General features: G+C 36.8%; 2 protein-coding genes across 6 annotated transcripts in view; one reads left to right on the top strand and one right to left on the bottom strand.

The window, feature by feature from the left end:
• LOC138753387 (echinoderm microtubule-associated protein-like 5) overlaps positions 1-8,484 on the top strand; it is a 182,360-nt gene extending 173,876 nt beyond the window's left edge. Inside the window, exons 37-41 of one of the 2 annotated variants that reach the window (XM_069916315.1) lie at positions 485-647; positions 2,502-2,605; positions 3,904-4,057; positions 7,403-7,503; positions 7,639-8,484. In XM_069916315.1, the coding sequence (XP_069772416.1) occupies positions 485-647; positions 2,502-2,605; positions 3,904-4,057; positions 7,403-7,503; positions 7,639-7,663 (547 nt within the window). In that variant the 3' untranslated portion in view covers positions 7,664-8,484. The remainder of the gene's footprint in view (positions 1-484; positions 648-2,501; positions 2,606-3,903; positions 4,058-7,402; positions 7,504-7,638) is intronic. The other variant, XM_069916316.1, reaches the window with a different exon arrangement.
• zc3h14 (zinc finger CCCH-type containing 14) overlaps positions 7,804-18,791 on the bottom strand; it is a 33,876-nt gene continuing 22,888 nt past the window's right edge. For all 4 annotated transcript variants that reach the window (XM_069916319.1, XM_069916322.1, XM_069916320.1 and 1 more), the window contains 6 exons: positions 17,853-18,046; positions 12,757-12,877; positions 11,642-11,778; positions 10,328-10,410; positions 10,135-10,244; positions 7,804-9,966 (listed from right to left, as the gene is read on the bottom strand). In XM_069916319.1, the coding sequence (XP_069772420.1) occupies positions 9,960-9,966; positions 10,135-10,244; positions 10,328-10,410; positions 11,642-11,778; positions 12,757-12,877; positions 17,853-18,046 (652 nt within the window). In that variant the 3' untranslated portion in view covers positions 7,804-9,959. The remainder of the gene's footprint in view (positions 9,967-10,134; positions 10,245-10,327; positions 10,411-11,641; positions 11,779-12,756; positions 12,878-17,852; positions 18,047-18,791) is intronic.

The raw sequence follows: 18,791 nt of genomic DNA on the forward strand, positions 1-18,791 counted from the left end.
TTTCCAGTGAATGGGAACAAGATTCTGCTGAGTCTATAAGGAATGTTGGAATAGGGCCTGGTGAGCCAGATGCTAGTCAGAATTTCCAAATAGTTAAATAATTGGATTATCAATTTTACGGTTCTCTCAAATGCACTAACTAGTTTTTAGTCAACTGAATTTTGTAAATTGTGCATTAATGATTTGTAGAATATGGTATATACAGTATATATATATATACTTGTAAAACATTGATATATTCAGATAGCTACATTTTATGATGAGAGGGAACTATGAGATCAGAAATGTTGCAATGACATACCACAAATTCATCCTTCAGAAAAGGAAAGATATAGGGATGCACCTGTCTGCATAATTGGTGGATCTATGAAAAGTCAACCATAAATCTATTCATGGCTTCAAAGGATCCATCTCAAATGTATGTAAAAAGATATTTATTTGCAGTATATCTTTAAAAATGTATTTTGTTACATTTCTGTTCAAGGTTCAGCCCAAGTGCTCAATATTTGGCTGTGGGGACATGTGAAAATGTCATAGACTTTTATGACCTAAAATTAGGCCCAACACTAAATCGAATTAGCTACTGCAAAGACATTGGCAGCTTTGTTATCCAAATCGACTTCTCGGCAGACAGCAATTATATTCAGGTACTACTTATCAGTATTTTAAAGCATGAAGCATTAAGCTAAAGTCATGAAAGTAATATATTCAGTAGAATTTAAAACATTTTAAGGTGCTCTAAAATGGTAGTTAATAGTTCAATTTTAATTACATTAGAATCATCTGATGATGTATTGTTGTATACATTCATACAATGTAATATATACACAGAAATTCTTGCTGTAGCTAAATAGGTACTTGTAAAGAAAAATGGTAGAAGGCTAATTGAATTAAATTAACAGACAATAAATACATAATTTAGATAGCATTCACAGTAATCAGAATGCAAAAAAGTCTTATAACGGTGCAAATAGTCCATTAGTGCCATCTGAGCAGTCTATGATTAGACTCTTCAACCTCCTATTGTTACACTATCTATTGGAAAGAAACTGTTCTTGAACCAAGAGGTGCTGGTTTTCAGACTTCTGCCTGAAGGCAAAGTGAGAAGATGCTGTGACCAGGGTGATGGCGGTCCTTTATGATGATGGCTGTCATCTTGAGGCAGTGACTCAGACGATTGTAAGTGATCTGAGGTCTGAGCCTGTGGTGGACCTTCTACATTCCAAGACGCTTGAATTGCCAAACCAGTCCGCAACTTTCCACAGCACACCTGTACAAGTTTGATAGAATATCCAGCGACATGTCGTATTTCCTCAGATTCCTTAGAAAGGTGTGCTGACTCCAGGAGAGGTCTTCTGAAATAGGGATTCCCAGGAAATGGAAAGTCCTGACTTTCTCCAACTCCTTCCCACCAATGCAGACAGGTGGGAAGGTGAGTCCTTTGGGCTCTCCTTCCTAAAATCAACAATCAGCTCCTTGGTCTTGGTGATGTTGAGAGTGAGATTGTTTCTGACTCATCATTTCCAGTCATTCAACCTGCAATGGTAGTGGCATCAGCAAATGTACGTATTGAATTGGAACTTAGTTTGGCCATGCAGCCATAGGTGTACAATTGGAGACTATGCATGCATGCTTATGGTGCCCCTGTGTTGATGTTCACAGAGGCGATGGTGATGTTTCTGATCCACACTCATCAGGGGTTCTGCTGTTAAGGATGTAGTCACTGAGGAATGAGTCCAAGATCCTTTAGCTTGGTCATTGCTGATATGATGGTGTTGAACACTAAGCTGTAACCAATGAACAACATTGGTGTAGGTGTCCCCGTGGTTTATCTGGTAAGAGTGGAAGGCTCATGAGATGGCATCTGTTTATTGAGGGTCCAGGTCCTTCCTGAGGTAAGAGTTAATTTGATCCTCAACCAACCTCTTGAAGTACTTCATCACTGGAGATGTCAATACCTCCAGCTGATGGTCATTGAGGAGTTTAACCATGCCCTTTTGAACAAGGTGGAGACCTCTAACTGCTGTAGTGAGAGGTTTAAAATATCCACAAAAAAACTCCACCCACTTGGTTCACACAGGTTATCAGGCTTAGATGCACTGTTTGAGCCAGATGCTTTAAGGAATCCTCAGAGAATGGGAGCAGAGTCATCGGGCTGAGGGGATTTGCAAAGGTTCTTGGTTGTTTACTCCTTTGAAGTGAGCCCAGAAGCCATTAAGATTGCCCAAAAGAGAATTATCACAGTTGATGATCCTGCCTTGCTGGTCTCTTAGGATGTAAAGCATGAAAGCCCCGGCCCAGATTTGTGGCATCAGCGACAGTCTTTGATTATTTTAAATAATGAAATACCCCAAATTCTAGTAATGGTGGTTCCCTGGATAAATTATGATTATACATGGACACTAGATTATCGTTGTTCTATAAAGGACACGTTGAATAATGTTTTGTCACAGTTCACCAAATGTATGCAGTGGATCAAGTTGCAATTATTGATTTTGCAGGTTTCTACTGGATCATATAAACGACTGGTGTATGAGGTGCCTTTAGGAAAACAAATTACAGAACAATCTCAGATTGATAGAATAACTTGGGCTACTTGGACCAGGTGAGATTTTTTTCTATTTTCAGTCTGAACCTAATTCACAAAATTGGAGTAACATTTATTTTAGAACAGCAGTACATTTTCAAGATTGAAGACTTTGAAAGGACAGTGATTTCACAAAATCCACATTGTGAAAGAGATAAGCTTTTATCAATTTCAAGTTTTAAAGTCGCAGAAGTCCACTTGCTATTGAAGTTCCAATATTGCAGCTCAAATTTTCCATCACTTCATTCCACGTTTCTGCTCTGAATAAAAGAATTTGGGTTTTTTTTCAATGTACCTCCATGCCTTATTTTCTTGTAACAATCTATACACGTCTTGTGCATAAATTGTTCTGAAATCTATCCCCATCTCAGTGATGCTCCTCTTATATTTCAGAGTTGTGCTACACTAGTTCTTTGTTACATCAACACTGTTCCTCTTTTCTGGTAGTTCTGATATCATTTAGAAAAGTTTCAACTTATTCCTATCTCTTATAACTAATTTACATACTTTAATTTATTTTTTATTTTTAAATTAGATGACCCAAATGACCCAATCAACCTACATCACTGGCATGTTTTGAAAGGTCAGAGGAAACCCGTACAGAACCTTACAAATAGCATAGGTTCAAACCCAGGTCACTGGAAAAGTGCTGCGCTAACTATGCTGCTCTTCAGTGTTTTAACAAGTGCTTAACATCAGAAGACTTCTCCAGGCAGTTCCCCAGGTTATGAACGAGTTCCGTTACCTGGGTCTGTCCATAAGCTAAATTTGTACGCAAACTGAAAAGGAACTTTAACATTATGCACATGCGCCATTTGGGGAACAGCCTGTATTCTATGATTATGTTAAAAAATCAGTTTTAGTTGATTTGATGCATTGAACATAATACTAGTCTTTCAAGCAATTAGACATTTTAAACAGTTCCAAATAACTTTGAAGAGCCTCTAATTAAGGTGGGATTAGTTTTACGTGCAACAACGAAACCACGTAAAACAAAAATATGTAAGGAAATGACCATTTAAGCTGTGTAGTTTTCAGTTCACCCTTGTTGTTTTAACTCAATAGAAATTTCCAGCTGAATTAATACAAATAATTTTTTAAACCATGATTTATAATATCACTTTCAAAAAAACCAACTTAAAATGAAGAATTTTAATTATAAATTGCAAATTGTACCTTGTTTACAATGTGCTAAGAAGAAAAAAGTGCAATCTTGAAGTATTAGATGGATTCAAATTTAACACCAACACAAAAATTAAACCAAATGATCACAAAATGTGAAATATATTTTCAATTTACAAGTTTTTATTTTGTAGTATTCTAGGTGATGAAGTTATTGGAATTTGGTCTCGAAATCTGGATAAGGCTGATGTAAATTGTGCCTGTGTATCTCACTCTGGACTCAACATTGTAACAGGAGATGATTTTGGCATGGTGAAACTCTTTGACTTTCCCTGCACAGAGAAATTTGTAAGTAATTTCCTACCTCTTCAAAAAGTTGATATCGAATATTTTCCAATGGCAGATTTTTTTTCGGCTCTGCTGAAAATAAACAATCATTTTGCAAATTTGTGGGTGATAACATTCAATTAAATATTAGCCAGGGCATCAGGGATATAGACTCTTTAAATCAACTTTTGTTTAAAAAGTGATTCTGTACAATCACCTTTGTTTTCTACATCTCATCGGTTGTATTGTTTAAAGGATTCTATTAGTTGTAATGAGCTTAGAGAATCAAGTCAGTTGCTATATAAATGCAAGGGGTTTTTTTTGCTATAGAACATTACAGTACATATATTCCTTTAAAAAATTACTAAACTTCGTAAGCCTCTTAAATGCACCTGAAATCTCCATCCCTGGCAAGGCATTCCAGATGTCCACAACCATGTTTTTTTTTTAAAAAACTTCCCTCCCTTCTCTTTGGTGTTTGCTATTCCTGCCCTGGGAAAAACACACTGACCATCTCCTCTCATTCTCCTTCACTCTAAAGAGAAATGACCCAGTTCTGCTAACTTGCTTCATAAGACTTGTTTTCCAATTCGGCAACATTCTGATAAATTTCCTCTGAACCCTCTTCAATAGGATCCACACCCTTCCTATAATGTTCTAAGATTTCACCAGAGATATGTAGAGTTGCAACATGACCTCGAACTTAAACCCTCTATTAATGAAGCCCAACATTCCCTTAACTATTCTATAAACCTGCACAGTGACCTTTAGGGATATATGGATTTGGACCCCTATTCATCCACTCTTAAGTAATCAACCATTAAAACTGTTCTCATCCTTATGGTTTGTCCTCACATTTATCTGGAGTGAACTCCATTTTTTGCCCAACTCTGCATCCTGTGTATATCCTTTTGTAACCTACAACAACCTTCATATCACCTTCCGTCTTTTCATCTAGATCATTTAGAAAAATCACAAATAACAAGGGTCACAGAACAGATCCTTGCGAAACTCCATGCTGAATACTTTCCTTCCTTTACGATTCTCGGCTTTAGCCAATTTTTTTTTAAATCTACAACCAAGGTTCCAATGACTTTCTGAAAACAACTCTCATGGGGGGCTTTGACAAATGCCTTACTAAAATCCATATAGACCACATCTACTGCCCTACCCTCAATTTCTTGTGTTACCTCCTAAAGAAGTTCGATTAGTCTCATGAGGCATGGCCTTCCCTTCACAAAGCCATGCTGATTATCCTTCAGGAGACTGTACTTCTCCAAATGTTCATAAATCCTATTCATTAGAATCTGGTCCAATATTTTACACACCCCTGACGCAAGACTCACCAGTCAACAATTCCCAGGATTTTCCCTGTTACTTTTTTTTTTAAACAAGGGGACTACATTTGCCAATCCTCCAGAACCTCCCCTGTGGCCAAAGGGGACTCAAAGATCGTAGCATCCAGCCCTGGGAATTTATCAATCTTAACGTGTTTAAGAAGAATCAACACTTTCTCTTCCCTTAATCTCAACATCATCCAGCACACAAGCTTGTTCTATTCAAGGTCCTTTTCTCTTTTGAATACTGAAGCAAAGTTCAGGCATATCCTGTATAGCACTGTTAATACATTCCAAGCAAGTTCAGTACTATGAAAAACAGCACTGTTCAAAGCATTATAACTGCACTGTAATACATTCCAATCCTATAAAAGGGATATTTAAAACTAATCTTTATTGGCAATAAGTGAACATCGTTTATTGAAGAAAATATGACTAATGTAGATTTGCGTCTAATCACCCACTTGAGACTTTCAACGTTAGATCAGTTCCACCATGGGATTGTGCAGGGAACCCGATCACATCAGGGACAGCAAGAACTTTCAATGCAGCCACTTAACTCTCTCTATTCCACAGCAAATTTCAGGGGTTCTCTTCCATACAAACTGGTGTTGTTCAGTGATTTGGAAGCTCACTGGTCAGCCACATCAGAGCAGAAAATAAAACAGATTCCCATCAGTGCAAGGCTGCGAGATAGTGCAAAGAGCTCGATCACAACGGGGACAGCAATAACTTTCAATACAGCAACTCAACTCTCTCTATTCCACAGCTCACACCTATATTTTAAATTAGTCTTGCAAAGTATTATGAGGTGGTTTAAATACCAACATTGCAAAGTAAAAAAAGTTCAAACATTGTTGTACAGGGTATGCCTGTATTCATTTAGGACCTCCTCCGCTTCTGGGCACATGTTGCCTCCTTTAGCAGCCTCACCTTCATTCTCAACATCCTCCTGTTCTTCACATATGCACAGAACGCCTTGGGGTTCTCCTTCATCCTACAGGCCAAGGCCTTCTCATGCCCCCTTCGAGTTCTAAGCTCCTTCCTGGTTACCATCTACTTCTCATGAGCTCTTCCTGCTGCCTCATCAGTTTTGTCAACCACAGTTCTCTTTTCCCTGTCCCGGCATAACAAACCTATCCAGAACCCAGCATAAGTGGTCCCCAAGCTTCTTCCAAAGGCTAAAATAAAAAACCAAACTATTAGGCCCAACTCTGCCAAATTGCAAATCTAAGATCGTGCACTTTTCATTTCCTCTTCATCTACATCCTTCTTGAACACTTCCTTTACCCAAAAGTTTAAGGAATTCATGGCTTTGTCAGTACGATGGAGCCATCTACTTGGCTTTCTCTGGTGCTCTTCTTCTTGCTATGAAATTTGACTTTCTTGGCTTTAAAACCAAGCCCATTTCCAAATTCATATTTATCTTCGCCATAACTCTGTATTTGAACATTCCGATCAACATTCTACCTATTACAATCAATTGAAAATGTAATCAACCTTTTCTGACATCTAGTTGGGGTCACTTTTGAGCGTTATCACTCTCAGCTTTTCTACATACAACCCATGTTAAAGATATTCCCATTTAAATAGTTACATCACTGCTATTCTTTAAACTCCATTAATGTAGTCCTCTTATCTATAGTTAAGCATTGGTTTATGCAAACAGTTACAGATTCTTCCACCTCCCAATTTTTAAAACAAAACATTTATTCAACAATAAAACAGACAGTCATGACACACACTATCAGGGTTTCTCTACTAAGAAACTCAAACTAGCTACACCACATGAAACACCAACTTAAAAATAAAACTTTTAACAGTTGGAGGTGGAAGTAATAAATCTTCCAGTCTCCACCACAAGCTCCATAGCCTCGGCTCCATTTGTATCATCTTTCACAATACAACTTAAGCTTCTCATACACCAAAATCATTTTATCTGCCTCAACCAGTCTGCTTTTCTTGGATACTTTCAAACTTACCTCCAATTCATAATCATATTTATTAGAATTTTTTTTTATATACACAGGCAAAACACAAAAAGTATCTGGGTCACTCTACCCAGATCACCAACATCAAGTTCACAAGTGGAGACAGATACATTGTCAGTGCTGGAGGACAGGATTGTAGGTAAGATTCAAATTTTAGGACTACCAAGTTAACTTGTATTAGTAATTCTCAGTATGATTTTTAGATATGTTGGCAATAAACAATAACAATTGGCAATCCAGTAACCTCCGTTTTCTTTTCTCCCCTCCATTCAAGTTTGTTTGTCTGGAAATGTTTATGAAAAGTATACAAACATCCAGGATCAAGAGCAAAGAGTTGAGAAATTCAACTACTACGAAGAACAAGGTTTTAAAAATTAAGGCAGCTAACACTATCTGCAAGCTCAATTCGGAAGGCCGTTTGGTAAATGATTTTAGGCTATTTTTGTTTTAAGGCATTTTATCAGATTTTCTACTGCACAGCCATGTGTACATTGATGCAGTCGTAACAGTGTTCAAATCACATTCTTGAATTTTAGACATAGCTTGTATTCTAAACTTAATGCTGACTTAGTTACTTTGACCATTTTACATCTATGGTCCTGTTGTCAAGGACAGAATTTCTAAACAATCATGTGGCAATGCCATGAAAATGGTTAATTGAGTTCTATCAATACTCTAAACATTAATAATGCAAGTACACTGCTAAATGTAACACAAACTTGATATTGTGCTGTAGCTAATTTGGTAAAGCAGCCTTAGGACATTTATAGTAAACTTTTGCTAAATGCTGGCAATTGTTTTCAATAAAACTATGTAGCATCTGATGACCTTCATCTTGAATATACTAATTGAGTAACCTATTGAACCGAAGAAAGCATGCCAAAACATACCATGCACTATTGGACCAATCACTGTGGCTACCTGAACAATTATATTTGGTTCAGTGAACTAAGTTTAATTTTTAATGTGTATCTTTGACTTTTCAAGTGTCAAATTTGTGATTCTGCAGATTATAATTTTTGCATTGATATACAGTATATAAAAATAAAATGTAGCTTTGAAGTACAGTAAATGTGTAATGTTTTGACTTTCACCCTGGATTTGGTGCACTTTTTCAAATTAAATATTGAATTGTTTTCAGTTTTTAACAATGTCAGTGGATATCTTCACATAAATTAAATGTGATTAATTTAACACCAAAAGTCTATTTAATCACGACTAAAGTTCTTTCAAAAGGATTTCTAAATGGACAGTCGAATGATAGGATTAAACCACTTTGTTCCAGTGTTCACCCTGGTGGTATTCACTATTTTATACTAAATGCATCATAACTGGCCAATGTAACTGAATACATTGCACAATATAGTCTGTAAACAGCAATATTTCTCAATTTTGTTGGAGCTCTTCTACTTGTCCAACATTTCTGATAAATTCTGTTAAAATCCAAAAATTTTTTTGAAAAAGTTGAATTTTGATAAGAGTTCTGGTAATGCATATTTAAAATAAACAGAAATAACTCACCAATTCCCTCAGCATGAATTATTGGAGGCCGAGATACAGAAAAATCTTTCCCCAAGAACTGTTTGTTAGTGTATTTTGAATTAACTAATTTGTACCTGAAGTACAACAATAAATATTTAGATACAATGTGGGTGTTTTTCTGATGAGATAATATGTTGATCAAAAATTAAATTTAAGTGACAAAACTGATTAATGTAAATATATTCTCTAGTCCAAATTTTATAATTTACAGAAAGCTTTTGAATAAATTGTACAATCCCTATTGAGAATGATGTACACCACCATTAACCACAAAAGAATTGATTATCAAGATTACAAATGCCACAAACCAGTGTATGTTCATTCACAATAAAACATGCCCGTATTTCCACACACAGGTTTCTGTTTTAAAACTCAGTCTTGAAAAATTGAAGTTTATGTTGTGAAATTACAAAATTTAGATTTAGAAGCACCAACTCGTTCTAAAAAGGAATTGAAAATCTAATGAAAGTAAAACATCAAGCTTTACATTTTTTCAATTGATCTTGTTAGTATTTTCCAAAGGTTCCCCAACACACTTGTGGGATAAACCACGAAAGGTTTAGCAACAACTCCCAGGGGACAGCAGGTGAAGAGTAGTGGGAATAACTACTCATTGTAAAATCATGGATTTAACACCTACAATGCAAAGAAAAATTTAATAGATGGCAAAACAGCTGTGATCTTGAGAAAATGCTGCGAAGGAAAACAATTGCAAAAAAAGGTAACTGATTCATTGAACAAACTTCATTCTTTTACTGTAAACTCGTTCTCAAAAAAAATTGCCATACATCAAAATACTAATTGAAAATTTCCACTAAATTTAACAGCACAAAATACAAGTTACATAATGCACCTTAGAAAATCCATTGAAAAATGAAGTCTGTGTCAAAATATGCCCAACAAAAAATTGTCAATTCAGTAGTAGGAGAAAATTACTTAAAATATTTAATATTTGTTGCTAAAGAATAATGATAGAGAGACAATACAAATTTGCAAAATCAAATAGTTGCAGCCTTACATCCACAATATGGGATTATGCACGATCCAAACTGATCATTCACTGAAAAAGAAAGTAAAATTGGCTCAGATTTTAATTGTCTATAATCCTACAAAACTGAAATATTAAATTGTGATTTAGGCAAATTAGCCTTTAATATTTATAATTTAATAATCAAGTAAAATCAGAAGTGGTGAAAGTATTTTTTTTAAACCTGCAATGCTACATTACCTATTTTGTTGGGATCTGATCCATTTAAGTGCATGGCGAGGAGGTAATGTAATTGTTGGATGGTAGAATGTGCAGTCAGCTCTCTTACAGTGTGCACTGAATCGACACGGCTGAGAAAAATGCAAGGGAAAGTCATCACTTGTAAAATGCAATAATTTTATAAATTAGAATCCTTTTAAACAATCTTGCATACCTTTGGATGGATGAAAGAGCACTCGACTTTTTTGCAATCTGGAAAGAATCGACATAAAGAACTGCCTGGGTTTGTTACAGGAGCTACAAAATAAGGGTTTTCACCAAAAATTAGTTGAACTCCAAAGTAAAAGCCATGACTGGTGCATTTTCTTTTCAAAATGGGACAAGAGTTTAATGTTTAAAGAAACACAATATAACCAAGGCATAACTACATCCTAAATGGAATACTGTATAACAATATTCTGGAAGGCACCATACTTTAGACTATTTTTCCTAAAATTCAAATAATCTTTTGCTGAACAACAGTCAACATTAGAAAAGATTTAAGATATCACAAAATAACAGATTGTAATAATGCAACAATGAAAAGCAAATCTGTTTATCTACAGGCCAGCTCTAAATTTCTTTAAAAACACCATAATCATATGCCATTGTATAGGATGATCCTCAAAACACAAATTTTAACCTTATAAATCAGGGTTGTCCTACACAATCTCGCACATGCCCTGCTCTTCCATGGGGTCCTACTGCTGTTAGCTCTGTACAGGCTTTAAATGGCTTGTTACTGGAGACAACAGTGGTTTATTTTAAAATATCCAAATAAAATTTAAACCTTTAAATGATGGTTATTGAAATATTGTGATTTGCTTTTAACAACCACTTTCATGTGTCATATTTCATGTGTCAAGACCATAGTAAATATACAAAAAGATCATAGCCAAGATGTTTACATCAGAGCAGTGTAGTAAATCTGTTTGTTGCCTTTTAATCATTTCCAATGATCGTGCAAGTCCTGCTTGACTTTGAGTAGCCATATCCAATTTTAAAAGTACTCTGGTTAATAGCACAAAGGTATCCAAAATTCAGCACCATGCAGGAGGGAAATGCAACGATGATAAAGTTTACTCTTGTAAAATTTACCACTTTGGGGTGATACAGATACAGCTAGCATTCTGTGCTGACCACAGAATATATCTTAGTACCTGCCAGTCAATTCGGATTTAAAATTCAAGGTTACTTCAGAATGAATAAAAGGCACGCCTATGATTATCCGGCAGTTTGATCAATACGAAGGAGTGTTTTAAAAACATTCCAGAGTATTAAATTCTATGGTGAAATTCAAACTTTTTTTTCCAGTCTAGGTTTTTGAGAGCCATCTCATAATTTAACCTCAAAATGAATCCCTTTTTCTGGTGTTACAACACAAATTATTTTCAATACATTTCCTGTCTACAAAATGACCTATTTGGACCAAGCTCAAGTATAAGAGAATCTAGTCCATATTTACGAATTAATATTGTACTATACAAACCTGGCTGTTTTGGCACTATTGCTGCTCGTCTGCTTGCATGTGTGTATGGACAATCTAGTCTGGTACATTTGGAGTCATATTTGCAATTTGGATGGATAAATAAGCACTTGTCCCCATATTTACATTTTGGAAAAGTTCTAAAAAAAATGCAAAGATATTACAGAATTATAAGAAAATGATGAATTTCTATTCAAATCATAAAATGTATTTTTTTTAAATCAGAATTCAATATTAAACAAGTTTTGAAATAGAAAAAATTCCAACATTCATACAAGCGTATATATTTTTTAAACAGTCATTATTCCATTTGGAACGGAGGTGATTAGCATTCAAAAAGCCAGTCCTTTGAGTGGTGTAATTGCCCCTTTTGTCAGGTCACCAGCTCTCCACGGAGATAAAGAAAACAGAATTACTTAAATGAACCATGGGAATTGGCTCTTAAATTTTCAAATTTCAAACAAGGGCCCAACAAAGGAAAATTCACAACAGGCAGGTCAGTTAGCCTCTATCAACAAACAGGTGATCAATCTTAAATGTAATCCTATCTGCAGGTTCTCAAGGGTAGAAAATCCCATAGTTTAAAAATCCTCTATGTAAAACGTTTTAGCTTGATCCTTTATTCTGACACTATACCACCCCAAATTTCAAATGGAATAATCTTATTAGGATCTACTCAATCAGTCTGGGTAGAAATTCATCGAGTTGAACAAAAACAGACCCCTTCTCCTATGTTGACCAAGTTGCCTATTTGTCCTGTGCATTTGACCTCTAAAACAGTGGTTCTCAACCTTTTTTCTTTCCACTCACATACCACTTTAAGTAATCTCTAATGTGCTCTGTGATTAGTAAGAGATTGCTTTAGGTGGTATGTGAGTGGAAAGAAGAAAGGTTGAGAACCATTGCTCTAAATCTTTCTTATCCATGTACCTATCTAAAGTCTTAAATATTGCAAATGTACCTATCTCTTCCTTTAGATTTGATGTTTACACAAATGATCAAAGTTATGTCATCACAGTGAATTATTTTTCTGACAATCAGCATCTCAAAAAAAGGGAAACAATGTGAATTTAAAAAGGGTATTTAATGATAAATATTTTGGACTGAAACATACTCACTTGCACGAAGATACAGGATGATGATACATGCAATTATCACCATTTTTACAGGCAGGCCAGTATTTGCACCTCTCCAGAAGTTTCTGTCGTTTTGCTTGAAAGTTGCTGTCATCAATCTCTTCTAATGTTGGAAAAGGCACACAAGTTGATACATGTTAAAAGGAGAGGTGATCCAACATTAATTTTGTTAAAAAAATTAAATTCTGTCAATTTCAATTCATGAATTCCTTAGCCAAATATTAAAGAAAGCTATCAATAAACAGCATAAATATATTTTAATAACCCAAAATGAATTGAATATTTAAAAGTTAGAGTATTTGTCTTTTGTCTTTAATGTTACCTCTGGACTAGTCTTGAGACAGAATAGAACAACCTACACAGAACCAATTTCGCCATCCAACACATCAGATCAAACTTCAATTTAATGTTTTTGAACAAGTTTTAATGCATGTGAAATTAAATAAAATTTTCAAAAAAAAAATTAAACCAACACATATGTGGCCTCATCCTCCTTTACGAAAACTACCAATCAAAATAAAGCCAGAGCCTTATCCACTAAAAAGTGTGAGGATTTCCCCAGGGCCTCTTTTCTTGCTACCAAGCGTAAACAAATAAGCTTTTTCCCCCATAAACAACTGGTAGCAAAATAACCCCAAACTGCAGTCAGGATCTGGAACTCGCTCTCAGTGATATCTTGTGATACTGATGCCATGCTCTCTTCAAATTCAATCTAACGAACATGGTCTCATTTTCAGTAACACACCCGCAGCCTTTCAAGACCCTATAAAATCTATCAATGATATCTTGGATATGATCATTTCTGCTTCGGTCTCTTCATGACTTTGAACATGGCCTTTGACATGCATTCTCAATTTTGTCACAACTCTTTGAAATTACACCACCTACATTTTGACCCTCCCATAGGATTATAATGCAGCCCAGATGAATTATTCTCTGCAGCATTGATGATCACACCACTAGCCTTGAACTGTTTTCAAGACAAGGGGGCCTTTTCCTTAATTCTACTTCTCGAACCAGCTCAAAAACAGCTCCAGCCATGGCTTCTTCTATCACTCTATAGATAATGTTTCATTGTAGTTCTGTGGTTAGATTTTCCAACAGCCACCCTTCCCCAGACTCCTCCATTATCTCTATCCAGCTAGTCAACTTTTCCAAATGTTGTGAAAACTATGCATCACCATCAGGCAGGCACCAGTACTAGCCATCTATGTCTTTCACCACTATACTTAGCTGAACTAAACCAGAAACTAATTTAACCATGGATGGAACTCTGATACAAACACATTTGATCTGCTCCTTCCATTCTTGTACCAGAATCTCTTCAGACTGCACCCCCATGGAATTAAATCTTTCATAATCATCTCCCTTATTCACTCTCTTGCCAAAATCTTTTTTCATATTTCTCATTTGGCTTTAAAGTTTACTTGAATATAATCAAAAGTTGAACAATCATGCAACTCCAAATATTGAAAATCCAAGTAAACAAATCTCATTTAATCCATGATCCCAACTTTAATTATTGTCTCTCCGGGGTAAAAAAAAACATTCCAGCAGTGCTTCTCAACCTTTCTCTTTCCATTTATATACCACTAAGTAATCCCTATGCCATCGGTGTTCTGTGATTAGTAAGGGATTGCTTAAGGTAGTTTTAATCGTACCTAATTGACTCGTTATGTGCACAGTTTCATAACTCCAAAGGAAATGGGCCAATGACAATTTTTCTCAAGCAAAATATTTCTAACAATTGGGTCTAGAGCAGCGATTCTCAACCTTCCCTTCCCACTCACATACCGCTTTAAGCAATTCCTTACTAATCAAAGCACCTATGGCATAGGGAATACTTAAAGAGGCATGTGAGTGGCAAGAAAAAACTTGAGGACCACTGATCTAACCTGTTGGATTTTCAAAATCTATCTTTCAAAGATTTTGCCTTCCATTCATAGATCCATATTCTAATGAGGAAACACTGATTCTACTCGTTTGTTTTACACCCCTGTCATCAAAAAAAATCTAGTGAATATACATACAACAACTCCAAGGAATGTACATTTTTACTTAGGCACAGAAAAAAACTACAAAGTTGAATACATATGAACACAGGTTATCAGCAAAGCCCCTGTACCGTTGCAATACAACTCATTATTGTATTATAACTCCCTTGTAATCAAGACTTTCATGAGGAATTGTACTCCAAGACTTTCTCTCCAGTCAAGAGAATAACCTCATACTTTGCTGCAATATACTTCATCTGTTAGTTTATTTTCCATTTAACCAGCTTTTATCCATTCTCATTACTGCATGGCTATTTTCCATATAGTTTTGCAATGTCAAAAATAATTGCATCCATTACAAAATTACCTTTCATGCCCGAGGAGCCAAACTGATCTTGGTGGCATCTTACTAATAGCTTAAAAAATGACCCATTTATTTCTATCAAATTGTTCACTTCACCACAATCTATAAACCCTTATTTTATTTAAATAACATTAAGGTACTGTTCTGAAAATCTCAACATCACATTCACCAGTTTCTTATCAATGATCCTTTTGTTTATACTACGGCATTATGCTTAATCATCTGATTTTCTAAATGTCTTATTACACTTCCTCATGGATAATGGATTCCAGCATTTTATCAACAACCAATACCATGCCAACAGGTCTGAATTTTCTCATTTCTTTTCTCAAATAGCAGAGAATTACATCTGCTTCCTCCCAATCTGTTCCAGAATCTAGGAAATTGTGAAAGATAACAGCACTACATTATTTACTTTGACATTTTCTGCTGAAACGTGCATCAAGAGATGCAAAGAAACAGACATTTTCTTGACTGGCTACCTCCCCTCCACTTTAAATTCAATCTCATTCTAAACTCTGTTTCTCATTTGTACCTCTGCACAAATCAAGGCAAATCTAAATAGGTCATATACATTGAATGGTAGACAATTGAGGGGTGCAGAGCAACAAAGGGATTTAGGAGTTGTGGTAAATAGTACCCTCAAGGCTGATACTCAGGTAGATGGTGTTGTGAAGAAGGCATTTGGAATGTTGGCCTTCATAAATCGGAGTATTGAATTCAAGAGTAGGGAGGTTATGATGAAATTGTACAAGGCATTGGTGAGGCCAAATTTGGAGTACTGTGTACAGTTTTGGTCACCAAATTATAGGAAAGATAAACAAAATAAAGAGAGTGCAGAGAAGGTTCACAAGAATGTTGACAGGATTTCAAGGTTTGAGTTACAGGGAAAGGTTGTGCAGACTGGGACTTTTTACTCTGGAGCGTAGAAGATTGAGAGGGGACTTGATAGGGGTGTTTAAGATTTTAAAAGGGACAGACAGAGTAAATGTGGATAGACTTTTTCAATTAAGAAAGGGGGAGATTCAAACTAGAGGACATGGTTTAAGATTGAAGGGGGAAAATTATAAGGGGAACATGAGGGGAAATTTCTTTACGCAGAGGGTGGTGGGGATGTGGAATGAGCTTCTGGCAGACGTGGTCAAGGCGGGATCATTGGTTACATTTAAGGAAAGACTGGATCGTTACATGGATAGGAGGGGACTAGAGGGGTATGGACCGGGTGCTGGTCAGTGGGACTAGGAGGGTGGGGATTTGCTACGGCATGGACTAGTAGGGCCGAACTGGCCTGTTCTGTGCTGTAAGTGGTTATATGGTTATGGTTATATGGTTTCTCATGAAAATCAGTATCAACTTGCAAGAAGGAACAAGATCTAAAGAAAAAGAGTAGTAGATTATTTGGCCCTTCATCTGCGAAGCCATCGAAACCATGATATTACAATGACACTTTTTCTGCACCATCCCCAAAATCCTTAATTTCTTTTTTATCAAGAAATACATCATTCTATTTTGAATAACACCTCAAGAGTTCTCCAAGATATGAAAATTCCAGAGAGTCAGTGTCATAACACACTCTGAAAACTTTCTTCTTAGCTCTATCATGAAGAGCATATCATTTATTCTGAGGCCATAGACCCTGGTTTCAGACTCCTCATCCAGGAGAAACATCCTCCCTGCATACAGCCCATCAAATCTAGAGAGAATTCTGTAAATTATAAGGAGATCCTCTTTGTTCTAAACTCAAGCAAATAAAGGCCTGGTCTACTCAATGTTTTCTTGCATAGGTGCCTAATCTTTTATCTGGGATCATCAAGACCGGAGACCTGCCATTGTTCAGAATCTTCCGGATTTCGGAATAATTTTGATTTCCGTCCCTTTAAACCTGCCCAAGTCATGCCACTGCATCTGCATCCCACCCCCCCTCCCAAGTCGCGCTACCATCTCTCCCCCGCCTGAGTCGCGCTACCATCTCTCCCCCGCCTGAGTCGCGCTGCCGTCTCACTCCCCCCTCGCCTGCCCGAGTCGCGCTGCAGTCTCTCTTCCTCCTCCCTGAGTCACACTGCCGTCTCTCCCCAACCCCCTCCCGAGTCACGCTGCTGTCTCTCTCCCCCACCTCGCCCAGCCCAAGTCGTCTCTCCCAACCCCCTCCCCCCGCTGTACCAGCACCAGGTGAATGACCTCCTTCTCAGTTCCCCTGCACTGGCATAGGTACAGCAGTTTCAGCTGCATGGGGGATTATGGGTAGTGACCACGGCCATTGAACCATTGCCGCTGGGCTGACTGAAAACGCCGCAATGCTGGACAGGCATCAGTATAGACAATTCTGAGGTGCTTATAAAGTAGCGGAATGCGACAGGAGACACTGGAGTTGAGCCAGGGTCGCACGGGGTCATGTTTAGTGCCAAACTTCATCTTTGATGAGCAGATGTCATCTACCGAAAAAAGTGCAGGTTTTTTTGGAGGTTGCCGAATTCTAGATAAAAGGTTAGGCACCTGTATTGCAAATCTTCTATACCTTGGATCAGTTTTGTGAAAAAAGTAACACTTAACAGTCCTGTTTATTTCTTCCCACCACTCCCCAAACACTACCCCGACTTGGATGCAATATCAATACAAATGAGAATTAACAAATTGTGTGACGTTAGTTGAAAGAGATTCTGCAATCTACATTTTTTTCAAGTGCAATTATTAACTATAAAAATACTAAATTAGACAAGTACCATCAGATTCAATCAATGTCTGAGCAACAGACTGCATTGATACTCGACATTTCCTTCCACCTTCTTGTAAATGACTCCCTTGGTCTAGTGGCTCAGTCTCTTCATCTTGTTCTGAAATAGATCCAGGAGGACTTGGAATACCATCCAATGTCACAATAAATTTAGGACTTGACTCCTCAGAGTCAGCTTGATCTCTAGCCAGGAAATACAAAAAAGTAATGAATAGCATTGTTGATATGTTCTGCCAGGGGTACTGCAACAGGATAAACAGAACCCAATAAAGACAGAACAATAAGTGATCTAAAGAATCCAACTACAGAGAAAATTCCTTTAAGAACCCAGAATTACTGTAAAAATGTTTTAATAGCTACTTGAGTCACTGCTTTAATGACCTAGATTTAATGAACGTAGCCCAACCCTAAATGTCCTTGGGAAGATGAAGGCAAATCGCTTTGTTTAAGCACACATCATGTGGGTAAGAGACTACAAAGCAATCATGCAAATATATCTGAGCTAGTTAAGTGCCCCTTCTTGCAAGCGGTAGTGCCTCCATGTACTTGTAACATTTGGGCCTCTAGGTAGTGTTATGGGCCCAGAGGACCCCAAAACCCAGTAGCAATAGAAATTCACCAAGACAAATGGTTAAAGTTACTTTTTCAGAGAGATTTGTTGCTCATTGGACACACACAAACTGATTTACTTCCATCAGTCACTTCAGTGTCTTGCCGACGAAACTTGCTCCATCAGGGTTTTCCAAATAAATAACCTCTTTTTTCAGGTCACCACAGAGTTCCTCTTGTTTCCCTTATTTCAGGAGAAACAATCTAGCCAGACATTTCCTCTTGTAAGGACCACAAGGGTTTTCAACAGGCTGAACTCAGAACTCACAGCCCGTTTTCCAAGCCGAACTCAAACTGAATTTTCTTTTTCTCTCTCTCG

This window comes from Narcine bancroftii, chromosome 2 (genome assembly GCF_036971445.1).
Source record: "Narcine bancroftii isolate sNarBan1 chromosome 2, sNarBan1.hap1, whole genome shotgun sequence".
NCBI classification, from domain to species: domain Eukaryota; kingdom Metazoa; phylum Chordata; class Chondrichthyes; order Torpediniformes; family Narcinidae; genus Narcine; species Narcine bancroftii.